General features: G+C 40.3%; 1 protein-coding gene across 6 annotated transcripts in view; it reads left to right on the top strand.

Moving 5' to 3' along the window:
- Positions 1–19,376, top strand: part of agrn (agrin) — a 234,243-nt gene that overhangs the window by 140,864 nt on the left and 74,003 nt on the right. For all 6 annotated transcript variants that reach the window (XM_053240744.1, XM_053240742.1, XM_053240743.1 and 3 more), the window contains 2 exons: positions 6,797–7,021; positions 7,992–8,198. In XM_053240744.1, coding sequence (XP_053096719.1) covers positions 6,797–7,021; positions 7,992–8,198 — 432 coding nt within the window. The remainder of the gene's footprint in view (positions 1–6,796; positions 7,022–7,991; positions 8,199–19,376) is intronic.

The raw sequence follows: 19,376 nt of genomic DNA, 5'->3' as shown, positions 1-19,376 counted from the left end.
TGGATTCTCCGGTTTCCTCCAACTTCCCAGAAACATTCCCCTGGGTGGATTGGTTACTCTACATTGCCCCTTCATGTGAAGGAGTGTGTTCATTGTGCCCTGGGATGGACTGGCATCCCATCCAAAGTGTATTCCCGCCTTACACCCAGTGTTCCCACGATAGCCTCCTGATCCACTGCAGCTTTGACCAGAATAAAGTGGTTACTAAAAATGAATAAATTTCTACAAATCAGCTTCACTGAGATTGTATAAATTTTTAGATAGGATACATAAAACAACCCGAAGAAGCATTTTAAATTGACAGTGTGCATTTACTTTAAGATGAAATGAAGTATCGCTTAAAAGATACGTTTTATTTATTTTGGTTTTCCTGTACTAGCTGTTGCATGTGACCTAAGATTTGCATGTAAGAATATTGAAATTGGAGTGTAGGAGTGCTTTAAAAACTACATGGAAGATTTCAAAGAAATGATTCGATCCTGAATGACAGCTCCCTCCTACCTCAGCTCAATCGCTGTCGGAGTTTCTACATTATTCGTTCTTTCATTAAAGTGTTTCACGTTGAGTTGAAGCTTTTGAGTCATGATTGTAGAATGACTTTCTATTCGTGAAAGAGCCCTCAGCCACTTTGGACCATCTAATGACATCTCCCAGACATTTCTCTGAGCTCTCAGACTTGTCAGTGTATTCGCTTTTCCTTCTCCTCTCAGACGTATTGGTTTTATTATATTTAATGCATCTTACCTTGCCGACTTCTGTGGTTCAGCATGTCTTCATTTAAGATAATTCATCCGAGCAGACTGCTGTGGCAGCGGGTCAAAGCAGCAGCAGTTTCTGTAGGTCAAGACCTGTTCTCTTATTGAATAGCCCATCGTCTGGTAAAAAAAGAAACAGCAGATATAACTGGGTTCGGTGGTACAGGTTTCATATGAGAAAGTAGATGGAGCACATCAGTGCACATTTCTTAATTGATTTATTCTGTTGTTAGCCTTGGTGTTTTGACCATTATCCTTGCCAATTATTTTGGTATAAATGGGCTATCAGGGTTAAGTTCTGTCTCTCATATAAATAAGGCTCAGGTTTTAGCATCCACATAGTTTTATTTGCTGTTAGCTAATGACTTAAAATGGAGCCAAGAACAACAGAACCACCAATGGATGTAACTAAAAGAAATTGAATTTCTTTTATTTCTTTCTTTTATTTAATTGAAATCCTCATTATAATAAATTTCAGTCATGGCGTGTGATTACGCCTGATGAAATGCACCCTAGATTTTATGTAGGATTTTATGAATTTATTTAAGCTTGCTCACTAGTCCAGAGTGGAATCTGGATAGAATTGCATGGCATGACCCATTCCTTGTCTGCTGTTTGATTCACTAGAAAGAATAAGAGATTTGTCTTTCAAATATATCCCCAAAAGGAGAAGCAGCTTGTCTTAGATTTAGTGATTTACCAAAGCATTATCTAAGCAAAGGCTATATGTTTGTGCCCTTGCAAGACCTAAACACCAAAAATAAATGGGTGCTATGTGATTTCTTTGCATTTTAAATAGAAATCCTAGTCATGCTAGTCAGTTTTCTGGAAGCTTCTAGTCCAGAGGTGGCTGACATTGAGATGTTCTCTATGGCGTCAGAGTAAACAGAGAGCAGTCATCTCCTTAAATAATGGCCCCCTGGCAGACAGGTCCCGATGATTGCCCTGGCCCCTCAAGGGCGAGTGTTATCGATGTCTTCCTGATTCCATGGGGAATGCTCCATCTCATGGCCTCTGAGACGGACAATGTCCCTCAAACTAACAATCCTAAATCTGCCTCCTGTCATGGACATTTCTGACCCTCAGTTTCACATATATACAATCGCTCACATTCACACACTCAAAACACATGTCCATAATGATTATATACATACATGAATGTCACATGACATGTAAACAACATGATGCGTGCATGTATATTAGAGTTTATGTGTATATATGTGCATGTTTGCTGCTATTCATTATTCTGACTGTTGCTAAGCCCAAATGAACAGATTCCTCACCTCCATCCTTCACACATCCTCATTATAACAAATATCTAATCACATCTGTAAAGTTTTACCATGCTGGTGTTATGAGATTTGATTGAGAAATCCTTGTGGTGCTCCTGTAATAAAGGAGGACTACAGCACTTTTATTTTTCACACACTCTCAGGTCTGCCTATCATTAAGTCAAATAGCTATTCACAGAAGAAGCTATAAGATTTAAGGTCCCTTAGCTTTAGCATAAGGGTAAAATACAGTTAGTGGTTCAGTGATTAGGGCTCTGGACTCCTAATAGGAGGCTCTGAGTTTGAAATCAGGGACCACTAAGGGTATTAAGGATTAAGGACAAATTATCATGAATTATAGACGAGCCACTGGTCTATAATCGTTAATACAGCATGCAGATACATTTTCAGGTGCAGACACACTTAGGATTTTCTTATTACCAACAGAACCAAATGTAATGACAGTGACAATTTAAAAATAACTGAGAAACACATGTTTTAAGAACACAGCATGGTGTTCTCCCTTAGCATGCGTTAACAGCTTTAAAATCCCCACTCACATCAGCTTTCTTACCTGAAGGGAGTGCTTGAGCACATTTACGCAGGGTTCAGTGGCAATGCTGTGAGTCACACTCAGTGCAGACATAAAACCTGTTAAGATCATCTAGATGCAAGGCAGTGGTGTTATTAAAACTGCCAGGCTTTTCTTTAGAATCCGTTATGATTTGCAGTCCTTTCTACATATGTTAGCAGTCATAGCCATTATTCATTTGATTAGAGAGTATCGTAGAACTGTCTTTTGGCCATCCTGATGGCTTTGCTCAGATCATACCCAGTCTCTTTGTAAGATACAAGCATATCATATGAGTGAGAACAGATTCCTGTAATCAGGCTTCAGCCAATACATATTAATGGCTCAGTTCCTGCCAGTGTTTGGTCTTTGACAGAGGTGCATTGTAACAAAGTACCATTAAGTCTCGAGCTTTAATTATCTGCGCTTAAACAGTAATTTCCCCTAAATCTGAGTTTAGACGGTGTGATTTCAGCAATCTTTTAAGATTACTACTTGTCACGTGGTATGAGATGATCTCAGTAAAATCTTGGCTAAACTCTATAACAGATTGTGTAATACCAGGTATTCTCCATGTCAGATGATATGACGAAGATCCTCTAACGACAGACCTGCAAATAAAGAAAGTTACTAAGTTCTGCACAATCAGTGGAAATCAGGATTGGGCACAAAACAGAAACAAAGTAGATACATAAACAAAAACTTTCTTGAAAGTGAGCTTCTGTCCATTAGTATGTTTTGTTTACGTTTGGCCATTGCTACTACTGTAGCTATTGTAGCTATTCTGTGAGTTTAACGTAATCCTATGTCGTCTGTTATTAGCGGCTTTTAGACGAGTGTCATAGCAGGGGTGACGCTCTGAGATTTTAATAAAAAATTTCAGACACTGCCAAAACTTTGTCGTCGGCAGACTTTGGCGTCAGCAGTTATTATGCATACTAATTCCACCAATCTCAACTCACGACCAAGGAATTCTTTCATAATGTGTGATTTTCATCTGCGATCGCAAAGTCGGGAGTGGAAATTGTACAGTGTAAAGGAGCACTAATTTAGCATCAGTAACTAAAATCAGTGTGTGGCTTGAGGCAGACGAATTTTCTCTTCGTAATTTAAGTAAGTTTACTTTTTCTACTTGAATCTAAGTAAAGAATTTGAGAATTTAAGTAAAGAATTTGAAGCTGTTCTTCGAGATTTTCCAGAGTATTTCTTTAGATGATTAATTGCACTTTTACTTGAGTAAAGAATTTGGGTATTTTTTCCCACCTCTGGTCCTTGAACAGTGGTAACCATCAACTGCTCAGCTGTATCCTGTCTCAACTATAATTGGCCTTGAATAAAAGTGTCAACCAAACCAGTAAATGGAAGTAGAAATTCAAGTTCGAATAGACCTTCCAGTAGGTTGATTCAAAACATCCCCAAGAGCCCAAACCTGCATGACGCAAACTGTTGTAGTAGTGGAGCCATTTTTGTTTCAGATTGCTAGCTGGCTGTATGGTAACTTGTAAACAGTGGTTATAACTATTGCTCATCCAGTACACCACTAGGACTCAGCTACGCCTGGTTCATTACATTGGGTTTGTGCTAATCGAGCAGCTGGAGCTGCCTGGAGCTTGGATGCAGGGACATTGGCTTGCACATGTTCAGTTAATAAGAGGTAATGGTATTTTGCAGCAATTATGGCTTGCTCACATAGCTTGGTGTGCCTGGAGTTCACATTATGAGAAGCTCGTTGGTCAGAGTAAATGCTTTCCTCCCACATGGTCCACTCCTCTGTGTTCATTTACACATCTCTGACCTGACATTGGCTTTGCATGTCCTTTAATGCTTTTTTTTTCCTCTATCTGTATCACTGTGCTTTAGCTCTGTGCTTCTGTATGCAAGATTGTCATCTTTAATCCACAGCTTTGGAATCTGCCTGCTTCTTTGTCTTTGATTTGCTCTCTTTTTATACTCATGCTTTTCCTTCTTGTCTATGCTCATTGTCTCTTCTTTTCTGTATCTCTTTGTTCTTGTTTGGTTTAATCTTTATTCCTCCAGTTCTCAGCCCATTTTCTCTATCTCTCCCTCTCTCTGTGATGCTTTCCTTCTCGCTCTTTCTTTCTCCTGATGAGTATGACTTGCTCACAGCTTGGCATTGTTCTAATATGCGACAGCCACTGTGATGTCCTTTGTCTCTTCTCTGTGTCGAAAAGTGTGGAGGCAGGCGAGACTGTCATGCTTATTTCAATAAGCAACATGGCATTTCCATTACTATTAAATGTGATGCTGCCAGGGCGCGGCTCAGCCCCACGGCCAGTGCGTCGCCATTAACTCCCTCTCACCCATCAGTGCTCGCACGTCACCTGTCAGTCGCACATTCTTCTCAACAAAATGACACTTCACAGACAAGAGACGGTTGACAATTAGGACTTTCAGATAGGGATTTAATAGCAGTGATTTTACTCCCACATGTGTACGGAGGATTTGTGCCCATTTAATCAGCAAATCGTGTAGGAAGAAGGATCATTTAAGGGTTTGAACTAAGACTTGGTCACAGCGTTGGATAGTTTTGCAAGATTGGACTTTCATTAATCATCAGTAAGTGCTTTATTGTGGTCAGGGTTGCAGTGGATCCGGAGTCACTGGTCGTGGGAACACTGGGCACAAATACAGTGCACAACACATTCACATTCAGGGGCAGTTTCATGTAGCCAGTCCACCAAGGTGGGAGGAAACCAGAGAAAATGAAGGAAACCCATGCAGAACATGTGAAAGTACAAACAGACAGTAACCCAATTTTGTGATTGTAGGTAGTAAATGATATTGAGCATAAATTATAAGATATTGAGTATAAATTATAATTTGATTCTTCTTTTTTCTGCCCTTGTTCTCTGCTATAACCTAGGCCTTTTGTGAATAGCAATATTGGCATCTTTGAGTGGGTAATGTCTTCAAAGTGGGCATGTTTTGTTGTGAGCTGTACATGTACATGGCTTCCACGCTGCAGATGTGTAAAGCAGATGTCTTAAGATGTCTAATACTAGTATGGAATTCAAAAAGGGTTAAAAAGCAAAAGACAAAAAAGACCCCAAAACATTTTAAGGCATTCACTTTGATTCCATTCAAAACAGCGGTGGGGAATTTTAGACCTCCCATGATGCAGTGAGATTATGATACAGCATTGCCATTATAGAATGATACTTGATTCCACTTCATGCACCCTGATGATGGATTTTTTTCCTGTTTGTTTTACTTTTAAAGCATAAAGAAAAATGCTGTACTTGGCTCCAACGTGTGCAACATTGAGGCTTAGGTTTTCAACAGTGGCGTAGGGACCCAAATCTTTAGCGATGAACCTTGTAATTGACCTGGTTAAACTGCTTTGCCCTTTCTGAAGTATGTTGAAGATTTGAACAGGAAGAGCAAAAGACTGTTTTTCTTCCAACTGTGGATGGAAATGTGTGGTATGATTTCACATGTTCATTGTATTTCTTAAATATTTTATGCTGCTATGACAGAGCTTGCACATGGCATGCCTCTTCTCAAGAAATTTTCGCTCTTTTTTTGTTCTTTTAATTCACAAAATCCAAAAATTTTTTTAGGGTACGCATACAACACAAACCAATTGGTTGAAAAAAATTATGATGTGCTTTACATTGTGTTTGAACTGTTTTGTGGCTTTTGAAAATAGACAATATGGAGAGCAGTGTATCAGTGGAGAATATTTTCAAATGAGATGCACCTAAGAGTCAACATTTTTCTCAACCCTAATGCATACTGTATCAGATATACAGGTTAAAACATATCCATATAGCAATTTAAAACATGTTCATGTCATCAGCTTGTGGTCAGTGTTTTTCTATGTTCAGAACATGTGAACACAGCATTCAGTTCTCAGTTCTCCGTGTTCAAAAAAGAGGGGAAAAAAACACAGCAGCAGCATTTTCCATGATTCATTCACAGCAGGATATGGTGTGCAAGGTATACATTTCTTAGAAATGACTATGCAATGTAATGTTCCAAAGGACAAAATCAGAAAAATGTCCAAGAGACTATTATAGGCCCAGGATTCTTCATCCCACTGTTGATCATAGTGACAGTAGCCAAGCACGTTCGGCTGTCCTGTGATGTTCATGAGCAGCAGGTTGGTTTAATGTGTTTTGGAGGAAGCTCTCACTTTGCCAGGTTGGTAAAAAAAAATCTCTTTGTGTCTCACTCAGATCCATGCCGCATGCACCAGAACAGCCTCAACATAATATGCGTGTATGACGCACAGACCCAAAAGACTCAGACCATGTCCCCGCCCTCGGCGTGTCCATCGGGCCCCGAGCCACTGTGTGCCAGCGACGGGAGGACCTACAACAGCGAGTGCCAGATGCAGCGCACGGCTCTGCAGAAGGACCGCCAGCTGAAGAAGGTTCACTCAGGGCCCTGCAAGAAGCAAGGTGAGTCACAAAGCACTGGCTTCTCCGTGCATGCAGTTTTTGAGAACAAAACTTTTTCCCGCGGCAGCATCGGATTTATTTTCTCACGGCTGCAGCGAGGGGCATGCTTTGGACAAATTAAGTTGGGTTAGCAGCACTGTCATGCCTGCACGATACCAATCTTCACAAATCCAATTTGCCTGTCAGGCGCTGGCAGGTGTATTGTGGCAGCACTGGATCTGCGGCTGTGATGTAAAGATCCTCGGAGCCTCGCTGAGGCACCCCGCAGCCGTGCACATAAAACGACCATGCCGGATTCTGTGTACAGTAGATTATTATTTGTGTGCGAAAGTTAGTCCCAGGCTTGTGTGATGGAGGCGTTGTGTCTGAGCTTCTGCCATCCAACTGGCAAGTGTAAAGGAGTACGTGCGTGTGTGGGTTTATATGAATATTTATTCGCGTGAGTTTTTGTGCATCCATGTACTAAATCTTTGGATCCCATTAACTCGCCAGCTTTCTGACTGAAAGCTTATCCGGGCAAGTTTAGAAGAACTCACTGAAGAGATCTCATTAGTATGTACAGAGCGTCGCATCCTTAAAAGCAGGTTGGCTAATGCAATCAAACATAAATCAAGCACTGGCTTGTACAATAACATAATAAGTCCCCTCTTTTTTTTTTTTTTTTCCTAGCCGATCAAAGGCTGCTGTAATTATCACACCGTACAGCATGACTGTGACGGCTTACCGCAACTCTGAATAGAAAATAGAAAGATTCAAATCAATCTGAATGAAATTAGATAATTGATTAAAATAATCAGGCATGGTAATTAATTCAAAACCCCTGAGTGAGTCAATATCAGCTGTCTGATTGTGAGAGAGGTAGAAGCAGAGGGACTATCAGTGAGTGTTGATTAGCATGAAACATGTTAGCCTTACTTGGACTTTTGGTAATGGTTTTGTGTGTGTGTGTGTGTGTGTGTGTGTTCCCCAGAGGAATGCCAGGAAGAGTGTAAGTTCAGCGCTGTGTGCTTGTTGGAGCATGGAAGGGCACGCTGCTCCTGCGAGCCAATCCGCTGTGATGGCACCTACACTCCTGTGTGTGGTAACGACGGCCACACGTACCCTAACGATTGTGAGAGGAGGCGTGCCGAGTGCCTCACCCAAAGCACCATCCGCATCAAACAGCAAGGGCCCTGTGGTAAGTGGAAAAATACAGCTTCCTGTTTTAATGGAAGTTTGTTTGTTTTATGAAAACTGTTGTATAGGAGTGTGTGTGTGTGTGTTTTGTCTGATCGGTGAGTGTATATTTTCTTGTTATGTCTATCCGTCTGTCTTTGTATTAAATATCACTGTGCAGGCATAAATGTACTCATTTTACATCACTGTTCTCATCTGAGACATGAAACCCAGACTTCATGTGTACATCATGGCCGCCACGTCATGCCGCCAGTGCCAGTCGATCACCCCACTCCACCCTTTCATTCCTCTCTGTCCGTTTGCTTGAGATGTCCTTGTTGGCTATCTTTAAAGTGTCTTCTTTCTGTTCCAGTGTCTCTCTCTCTCTCTCTCTCTCTGTCTGTCTTTGTCCGCGTGATGTCAGGGCTGCCGCAGGACTCGCCGCTCATTGCAAGCTCAACCTTTGACCTCTCTTATGTGGACTCTGACCTGTAGGTCTCCGTCCTGTGGCCTTTAAAGGGCTGGTTGGGTGATGTAACTCAATGCTAGCCATCCCTCATTCTCTCAATCCCTTTATCCCTTCCTCTGAAGTTGGACAGTTTTTTTTTCTTCCTGAAGTCTTGATCCTGTGACCCCTATCTTGAATCATGCATGGCAAAAAAAAAAACCGCATGTGGGCCTTACTGCCCCCCTGTCATTGTGGCCCTTCTTTAACCCTACTGAGCTTTGCATATGCTATTCCTACTGTGCATACACTAACTACGCATAAAGCTTTATCCTCTCCTAACACACAAACACACCCTGAGCTCTATGAGCTGTGGTGACAATTACTTTGAGAAAACCTCCATTCCTGTTTGTCTTTCTTTTTTTTTCTTTCCCTCTCTCCCTGATATAACCCAGTATGACTCATTAGCATTGTTTTCTTGTCTTCTTGGAAAGCTGCATAAATTATTGCATCAGCTGGTACAGCACTTATGCATTTTCATTTAGTTTATTCTTTCTGACGAAGTAAGTGCTTCAGTCTTCTCACGGTTTTGCCAGCAGCCAGTTACAATATGTCTTTTTTTCTCCCTTCCTAAAAAAAATATATTTATTTAAACGTTCGTACTTTGCATACGGCTTGACAAACACCTCTTGGATTTAATTAAACATCAAAAGCGGAGATGTGCAGCAGAGGCAGGCTGCTCAGTGTTAGTGCGCAGGAAGATGGCAGGCACCGAGAGGAGGGATGGCTTGTGCTCTGGACACCTCCAGCCAGTTTGATGTTTAATTAGAGAGCACCTCGTTGTGTCGCTTTCCTCATCCGCCCGTTTCCTCCCTGTCTTGTTAGGTCTGTTTCCGAGCCAGAGCATGTGAGAATGGTAGCTCTGTTCCACTGACAAGGTGCCAGTGATGGTTCTGCTGTTTTCAACCCACTAAAACTGTCTCAGCCATCAAGACTGGTTCAGTTAAACCACTAAAACGCTGCTGGTCTGGAGCTTAGGACCAGTGATGTCAGGAGAAATGGGGACGGTCTTATTTTGTTGCCATGACAACAAGTTGATAAAGTTTTTTTCCATGACAGCCATTAAAACAATACATGATAAATGCAAGAATTTTTTTTTTATATTGTTGCAAAAATTAGAGATTTGATTTGATTTTATAAAGCAGCATAGCAGCTGTATTACAGATAGCATTGACACCTCACAGCTCGCGGTTTGATCCTAATCCTAATCAGGTTACTGTCTGTGGGACCATGAGTTTACTCCAGGTTCTTCCAAATTGTCCATAACAACAGACGTGCATTAATCAATAACTGTACACTTACAAAAATGCACATTGTTATAGGTTTACCTGATAAAATGATCATTGATTGTAGGTACAAGGTAGTTCTTATCTGATTAAATCCCTACTGAGTGTATATTTAAATTCTACTGAGTGTATATTATCATAGACAGCAGTTAGATGTAGTGTGCTACTATTCTGCTCTGAATTCTTCATGTCTTACATTAATATCTTTCCTGAAAATAACTTACGGTAACTTATTTACCTGCTAAAATGGCCAGTGAGTGTAGCTACAAGGCAGAAGTGGCTTGTGACCATAGATTTTGTTGGGGCAGGATGACATTATTAACAACATAGCCTCAAACAAAATCATCCAACATCCAGCAGTGTATCAGCTAACGTGCCTTTGTTCAACTGTGTAAGTAGGATTCAGCAAAATTTACAGCCCAGCTACATCTCAAAAACCATGCAAATGATCTGAAACTACCCCAAAAAAATCAAAAGGTGATACACTGTTCGTCTTTTCCTCAGCTTTTGCTTGGGAAACACGGTCACTGTGGCACACACACACATTTCTAATATACAGACATGTTCCACTCCATAATCCCCCATTCAGTTTCCCAATCTTTACATAATATTTTACAATATAAACAAGTCTGTACATCTTAGATACACTGTCAGATTCTGATATATTCTGTCTGCCGCCCTTCCTTTACTGAATGTTCATAGATTCCTGCCCCAGTGGGCCTCTATTAGAGCTTGTTGTAGTTGCCATTTTTTACATGGGTGAGTTGCCACTGCTACAAGGTAAGTAAATATATTTAAGAAACGGAGTGTGTTTGTACTCTGTGTAGATGCTGGAAGATTCAAATTTGAAGGGTGAAATATGAATATCAAAGTATAAATAATAAAATCCTTCATTTTTTTTTAAAGCTGTTTACAAGTAAACTCCTACATCTGGTTTATGTAACGGTTCAGGTCTCGAACCAGTAGAAAAAGGACCAGTTTTTTTTAAAACAGCTCCCTGTTCCAGTCCTGGCATCATGTCAGTGGATAGGTGTGTGTGTGTGTGTGTGTGTGTTGCCCACAACCAAGAGTTCCTTTAACCACCTCTCAGATTCACGGGAATGACAAAACTGTTTCTCGCACATTGGGGAGTATCTCAGTGGACCCCTCATCACACTCTGATCAATAACACGGACAGAGTTAGATAGTGTTTGTCTCTCTGTGTATGGGTGTGTGTTTGTGTGTGTGTGTATATGTGTAGTGGTAGCCACAGAATCTGCACTCAGTTTAAAGGCATGTCAGTGTTGATCTAAGTTCCTGGCATTGTCTCGCCGCTTGCCGTAGTCCTGAGAGAGCTGATGTGGACACTGTATCTGAGTGCAGGGAGAAAGAACATGGCTCTGATTTAAAACAAAATCAACGTGACCTATGAAAGAGGAAGGGGGCTTGGGGGATTTGGGGGGTGGTGATCCATAAAAGCATGCAAGGTCAGGAAAGAGAGGCAAGACCCTGCCTGTACTACATGAGAGTGTATTATATTCTACACTAGCTAACTGATGCACGGCTTGGCAGAAAGGTAATATTAGAGAGCTTTTTACACTTCAGCGTCTATGCTCATGGACATCCAAAGCTATCTCTAGATGAACTTAGAAATGTGCCATGTCAAGAGCGTTTGCAAAGAGACATGAGCATAAAAGAGAGAGAGAAAAAGCAAGATGATGTGGTGTCAGAACTGTCAGGGGACCAGAACACAGTCTCATCCTGTTTCACCATAATATGAGGGCAGGTCAAGCCTCTGTTTCCATCAGAGAGAGAAAGAAAAAAAGAGATGTGGAGAAAGAACATGCTGAGCCTTTTGTGCTCCCAATGCTTTTAAACTGACAATATTACATGATACATACCTAGTGCTCTTTTTACCCACACACACACACACTGAGGGTGTTTTCATTCTTTAATTTATTTATTTTTTTTTTTTTTTTGCTCACATGAGGCCATTTGGACTAAAAGTTCAGTACATTTGCTCGAGTGTGAACACTGTTTTCAAACATAGGTGGTGTCCAGGGATCTGATCTCTGGTGAAAATGATGGTCTTCAGTTCACTTTAAATGAACCATGTGTCAAAAAGTAAAGACACACAAATTAAAGAAATAATACCTTTATAAAATAATATTAATATGATGTACCTATTACATATCCGTCTAGTATTTTACACAAAAGTAATTGTACAGCAGAAATGATGAGTATCAATTTTTGATTCAAATGAATAAATAATATATTTATTAAATAAACATGAATAATAATTTAAGTGATGGACGTATCTGTCTGCTATTGCAATAAAAACGTTGTACAGCAGAAGTGATGTATAGAATTTGTTTCAATTAAATAAACAAGTTAAATAGATAATAAATATTTATTGCACCACCCAGTCGTTAATTATTTTCCTACATCAGCATATGAAAAACATCATGTTTTATTCCTCTTATACCACAGCAGTTTGTCAACACTTACAATTTTCTATTTATGAAAGAATGGAATGTACTTTTTATTCATTTATATTTATTGTTAGTGTTACAGAAGAAAAATAAGTTCTTGTTATCATTTATCTTATAGCAGTAAATAAGTTCTTCCCTCATGAGCCTCTATTTTTCGTAGTCAATAAGTAAAAAAAAAAAAAAATGCAGCTTGTTACCACAAAAACAAAAAGTCCTCTGTCCTGATGACTTTCCCATTCCAGAAGTTTAAAGTTAAATTTGATTAATTTAAAGCTTATTTTTAAATTTTTTATCAGTTTATTATTAGCCTTAGATTACATGGCGTATCTGCCACAGCTCCTTAACATAAACCTGTGATTTGAATTACAGCCATAACTACTGTCAGAACTGCTGTTATAGAAAATCAGTCAATACCTTCTGACCAATCAGATTAGCAAATTGAACAGCCTTGTGGTTTAAGTAAAAAAAACAAACACATCACCCCCCCGAACGAAGTCAGAATTGATTTTGTGTCCGATCTTGAGTATTCAGGCCTCTAAGACAATCTTCTCTCACACACCCTGATCTCTTTATTGCATTATTTATCTTGACAATGTAGCTTTTTCTGACACGTACTGGGCTTGGGCACTGTTCTGCCTATGCAACACATTTCTGCCTACAAGATGAGCTCATCGGAGTGTGAGAGTATGCCAGCTCTGGTCCCACACACTGGCACTTTAGTGGACTGGAGCTCTGAGAGAGTGCAGCTGGTAATGTGAAGCTAATTATACAGTATGGAGCTCAGGCACTAGCTATCTCTGTGTTCAGATGTGACATTGGGAGTGTGACACTGATAGTGTGCATACTGCTGACCCAAATACACACAACATGATAGCAGGATGCATGTCTCGGGCCTAGTGACAGTAACGACCCTGCATACCTGCTACTATCTCTCCCTCTCTCGCTCTCTCTCTCCCCCTGTCTCTCCCTCTATCTCTCTCTAGCACCAGAGTAGTGCCTTATAAAGACTAACAGTGTTCCCCAGCACTGAGACGTCGATCTCGATGAATAGAGAGCTGTAGGTGACAAGACACTCTGATTAATGTTGAACATTTGCATGTTTATTACACAGCGTCTACCAGCTAAAAATAACTCTGCTTTTTATGTATGTATGCGTCTCTCTATGTACAAAGGAGATGAATCAATAATCAAGAAGTTAATAAGTTAAGCGGTCATTGAGCGGTGGAGGATTTGGAGAGCTGTGGGTAATGAATCCAATTAGAGGTGCAGATCGGAGCGTAGGGGTAGTCTGATTATATATAGCTCGACCTTCACTGTGAGAGAGAGAGAGAAAGATAGAGAGAGACAGGAATCTGGGTCACCGTGGTAACTGTGGAAATCTTGATTATTGTGTGTGTTACATAAGTAAGTAAGTAATAAGACATGACTATATGAAACTGATCAGCGGCAGGGTGGTGTGATGTGGGCCAACGTCAAGCGCTGTTCCGGTTACCACCCCTGATTACTTTCCACTCATTCACCTTAAACCAATGCTTTTATTCACCTTAAACCAACGCTAACAATTTTTTAAACTTATTACAGAATGAGCTTATGAATTTCTAGCTATGTTTAGTGTTGTTTAAAGTTACGTTATTACACCTGACCTGTAAACAATTGTTCACTCAGCAGCCTCAGCCTTTTTTTTTTTTTTCCTTTCTCTTTCTTGAAGTTAGTAAGACAAAAAAATGCACGTTGTTACCCAGACATCTCAAAGCCCGCCTTGTTGAAGAACGCTGGCAAAAATATAAAGAAATAGCTTTACATCTGACTGCTACAAAGCACTGACACTGGAGACTCCTTCCAAAAAAATGCAAATTAAATGTCTCCTCGCAGAAAGCCATACCATATCGACCACTACACGACCATTTAATCTGTTTATGTAGAGCGACAGCCATACGGGTCACTGTGTGAATCGTTACTATAGAAACGGTAACATAGTAGAACATGCGTATTAATATATACCTGTAATTTGCCTTTGCAGACGGCACTACTGTCAGAGTTGACACACCTCGGATTTGAGAATCCAACTGCGCTATGCTGTAATATGTTTTATAGAGTGCACAATTTTCTAATCTGACCCTTTTCTACTTTTTCCTCTCTCCCCACATCTCCTTCTTCCTTTCTCCTCCACTACTTAACGTCAGTCTGGCTGAAGCTTGTCAGCTGGAGCCCGTCCTCTTTCTGTGCTTAGCTCTTAATGTATGTCCATCACGACTTGTCACCATACCTCCTTTCCCCCCCACCCCTCTTTACTTTGCGATCGCTCTCCCAATCACTTGTCAGCCACCACAGTCTGCTTCCTGAGGGTTTCACCTCAGATGCCTCGACTGTGGTTAGAGGAAGGATCCTGAATGAGTTCCTTGTTTAAATTCATGATGCGTGGAGAGAAAAAGTTTGTATGCCCTTGCAGCCATTGCTTGGTGATAAGTGCTCCGTCAAAAAAGCAAACAGCACCTCTGGGGGGAAATTCTGTCTGCGCCGTACTAATATTTCCCTCTCTCGCTTCTCGACGTGCTGACACACTAATAAATGTCTTCCTCTGAGCAGGATGGAGAGAGGAATAGAAGAAGAGGAAAATATAGACATGAGATACACTAGAGTCTACACTATCCTGCAAAGACACTCCCTCATATCCAAACATTCAGTGATCCTAATGTGAAGCAAACGCTCAAGAGATGCCTTTTCATGCATGAGAACATGCTAAAATGTGTGATATGGATGGCACTCCATGACAGGAGGCTTACAGACTCCCTACTGTAGCTCACGCCGATACTAAAAACCTTAATAGCCTGGTGGAGAGAGAGCGAGTCCTCCGAGAAGCCGGGATGGGGTTTGACAGTTCGCAGGTCCTTCAGCTTGAGAGTGCTGGTGATGAGGCGCAGCCATAGGAGCTGTCAGCATTGCTAATCTCTTTCAGGCTTTGGCTCTGTGGTGAAAGCTGGGACTAATTAAACTTCCATGGAGGAAATGGATGACGTCGGGAGGCTCTGATGCTATGCCAGGCCTCGTAGTGGTGTAAAGACTGTGTGTAGGGTGTATACGGGTTAGTGTGTAAATGGATGAACAAAAAGACTGTGGTAGAGTGACACTTAAGAGTGAGACGTGCTGTTACTGGAAAATAATCAACTTAGGGGTGGTAATGACATCACATCTGATTATTTTCCTCTTCTAGCATTGCTAATCTTCTCAGGCGTTGGGTATATAATGATGTTTGGGACTGATTGAACTTCCACTGAGAAAGTGGATAATTTTGGGAAACTTCGATGCTGTACCGTCCTCATAACACATCATAGTGTAATGACATCACACCAGCTCGTCGTTGATAATTTTCCTATAAACACCATACCCAGCATTGCTAACCTTCTCAGGCATTGGGTATATAACGATGTTTGGAACTAATTGAACTTCCACTGAGAAAGTGGATGATGTTTTGAGGCTTCAGTGCAACGCTGTGCGATTATTCTGTGTGTTGGGTGTGGACGGATCTGTGTGTCTGTGTGCGAGTATATGTGTGTGTGTGTTAAGATGTTGCACTTCTAATGGGAGGGTCATGAGTTCAAATCCCAGCACCGCCATGCGGTCACTGCTGGGTCCTTGAGCAAAGCCCTTAACCCTCAACTGCTCAGTTGTACAAAGGAGATAAATGTAAGTCGCTCTGGATAAAGCAAATGCTATAGATGTAAATGTGTGTGTGTGTGTGAGAAAGCATGAATGATAGAAGCTATATTTATGCTTTCCGAGCCACATCTCCTCTCTAATACCCCCGGCCCACGATGGCTGATCATAGCAATTACAGGGTCCTTGAAGTCCCTGCCGCTCTCTCACACCTTCTCATTATGGGGGTTGCTTCTCGACTTGTGCGCACACGTTTGCACTCAAAACAAGTGTAGGTTTCCTGTTTATCTATATCTATTACTTTTCCCTCTGTTTTAAATCTTTCCTACCAAGCACTCATTTTCTAGCAGTGTGCCGCTTTGCCATGAGCAAAGCCCAAAAACTTTAGATGTGGCTGCGTTGTGTGTGTGTGTATGTGTGTGTATGTGTGTGCGTTCCCAGCGGCTGTCCCACAGTAGCATATGGCTGTCAAACTGTTACAGCTGGAGTCCTTGAGCAGTAGCTCTGCGACGCAGGCCTCGGAGACGACGGCCCGTTATTTCAAAGAGGCTTCTGTTGCTTCTGAAAAGGTCTCATTTTTTTACTGAGAGAATATGCAAGCCGTCTCAATTACCAAAGTCTGCTTCAACTGCTGGAACTTTCTACACTCTGTAATCGCAACTGTGTGTAAGATTATTTTCCCGAGAAAGTTTTTTTTCCTCTTTCTTTTTCCGCCTCGTTCACTTTCTCTTTTCTGTCCTTGGCTTAATAAATCTGAGAGAATTTCTCCCCTCCACAGGAGTGCAAAATAGCAAATAGCGAGAAAGGAAGGAAGAAAGAATGTGTTTTTAAAATAAAACAAACAGACGTGAGCTGCAGTTGTGTTTTAGAAGCTGTGCCTTGGGATGAAACGTTATTTGAATGTTTCAGAAGGTCATGACTGTTTACTGATGATGTGCTCGTCTTTACTGTCTGTAGATCAGGACCAGAAGCATGCTTTGAAGCAGAGGCACTGTGACGTTAAGGCTACAGTGTTTTTTTTTTTTTTTTAATGTATTTGTATTTTTATTTTATTTTAAAGTGGCCTCTCCACTTTCTAAAATAAAACCTTTTTTTTTGGAAATTGATATTTCCAGAATATGTTTTATCTATTTTCATCATTGTATCTCATGAAAATAATTGTTTGGCAATGACAAGAATTATATATATATATATATATATTATTTCAAGCAATAAGTAAAAAATAGGTTAAGCCAAATACGATGTTTTTTTTTGTTTTTTTTTTGCAGTGTTTTCTCCACTGACACACCTAGTGCTCGAGAGCTATGAAAAAATAAAATAAAATAAAATGGAATTGAATGAGGTCTTTACTTGATGCATCTGGTGTGAACTGGCCTTGAGGATTAATCAGGAACGTCACGGAACAATTTATTTTCTTCGTTTATGTTTTCCTGATTTAAAATAGCACCCACGAAAAGCACACGTGTGTGTTCATGCACATGCTTTACTAGGCTCGTTCTTTATAACATTCTTTATGGCTAGGTGATTTTTAACCCAAGTGCATTCTCCAGCTACATTTTCATTTATTTTCATTGCGTCTGAATCCCTTGTTGTCAATGACCAATAGTGGCTGATCGTCAATGTTTAAGATGTTTTATTAGGTTACTGCTGTAGTACCTCTTCTTGATATTTTCACAGAGCACAGTTTGCAGTCTGCTTTGCTTTGATTGTCATTATTAATTATGAAAAACATCCAGATCGCTGGTGTTTTGGGTCATCTGTTCATTAGCACAAGAACATACACCAGGTTTATGTCACGTAGCATCACCTGGTATCATTTGTCGGGATCAGAGCATGTCTTTGACGAGTATGAGTACAACAACAACAACAATAATAATAATAATAATAATAATAATAAAAATAATAATGACATTTTACTAAGACTCTTTGTTATAAATGTATTAAATAAGATTTTTAATGTTTCAGAGGACAGCCATGCTTTGTTGTTAAGCCTATTTTGTTTTAATAAAAAAAAGACATAAATAAATAAATCATAAAAAAAGCAGCAGAATGGAATTTTGTTTCTTTTAAATTAGCTTATTTCTGCGCTTCAAAGCTCAGGCACATTGTCGTTGTTCCAGTGCTGGTGCTTTGAAGTGCCAAAAAATTAGCCTCTGTTCTACTGTTTACATATTTGAATATGCCAGTTGAAAGAATTTCACGTTCTCTTCAAAGCGTGGATTATTATTGTGTTCTGGCACTGTGCAGCATTCTCCTGTATGAAACTGGAAGCAGTGGTTAAGGTTCTGAGCCAGCTAAACTATGTGATTGCATCGTAATAGTAAGTCACCTTCGTATAAAAAGCATCCGCCTGATAAATAAATGTGACTGTAATGAAAATAGGCACTTTTCTTCTCTTAGTTTTGCTTGGCATATCTGCCCAGTAATGTAAGGGTTGGAACCGTGACCTGTTTTTAATGCATCCACTAGCAGGTTTCTCTGATGCCGCTCAGAGGCTCACACTAAACAGGTTTATTATAGGTGTTTATTCCAAAGCGCTATAGACCCCTGAGTGAGACACGTCACTGTGACGCCAGCCGCGCCTCCTGCTTGCACAAACATAGCTCTAAAATGTCATGTTGTGCTGTTGGGCGTCAGAATCGGAAAAGTGTTAAATCACATTATAAACACATTCCTTTTTTTTTTTTATCACATACTATCGAATCAGACACCTTTCCAAGCCAGCAGAACATGGTCGTGGTTACGGGTAGTTAGGACAGATAAGGAGCTCCGTCTTTGCAGCGCCCATTTTATCTCATCAACGTAGCTAACTATCATATCAGAAACCTAACTAAGAATTAAACTTGCTAGCTAGCTACAATGTCTAATTTATATTGCTTTATCTAACCTACGTAGCTCGTCCGAATTCTACAACAAGAAAGGCAGCTAATGCTAGATAGCTAGCTCACCTTCTTACTGAGGAGCTGTCTATCACGGACACGTTCAGCTAGCTAGCTTTGTTCAACTTTGTTCACGATGTTGTAATACGAAAATATGTTCCTCTTGAACATGCCTGCAAACAACAACATTTTAAGCATCAAGAGACATTTTGCTTTCAATTTCTCTGTAGTATAAATGCTCAGAGTTTCTTTTTTTTTAATTAAAAAAAAAATCAGTCGTCATGAAGTGTTTAGTTTTATTAGGAAATTAGCTGGTAAGTTTTAATGAGCATCTTGGAGAATCTGCCACAGTTCTTCTGGAGACTTTAACTGTCACACTTGCTTCTTTTTTTTTTTTTTTTTTTT

This window comes from Pangasianodon hypophthalmus, chromosome 16 (assembly GCF_027358585.1).
Source record: "Pangasianodon hypophthalmus isolate fPanHyp1 chromosome 16, fPanHyp1.pri, whole genome shotgun sequence".
Lineage (NCBI taxonomy): Eukaryota > Metazoa > Chordata > Actinopteri > Siluriformes > Pangasiidae > Pangasianodon > Pangasianodon hypophthalmus.
The sequence above is the reverse complement of the archived record's forward strand: the minus strand, read 5'-3'. Positions and strand labels throughout refer to the sequence as shown.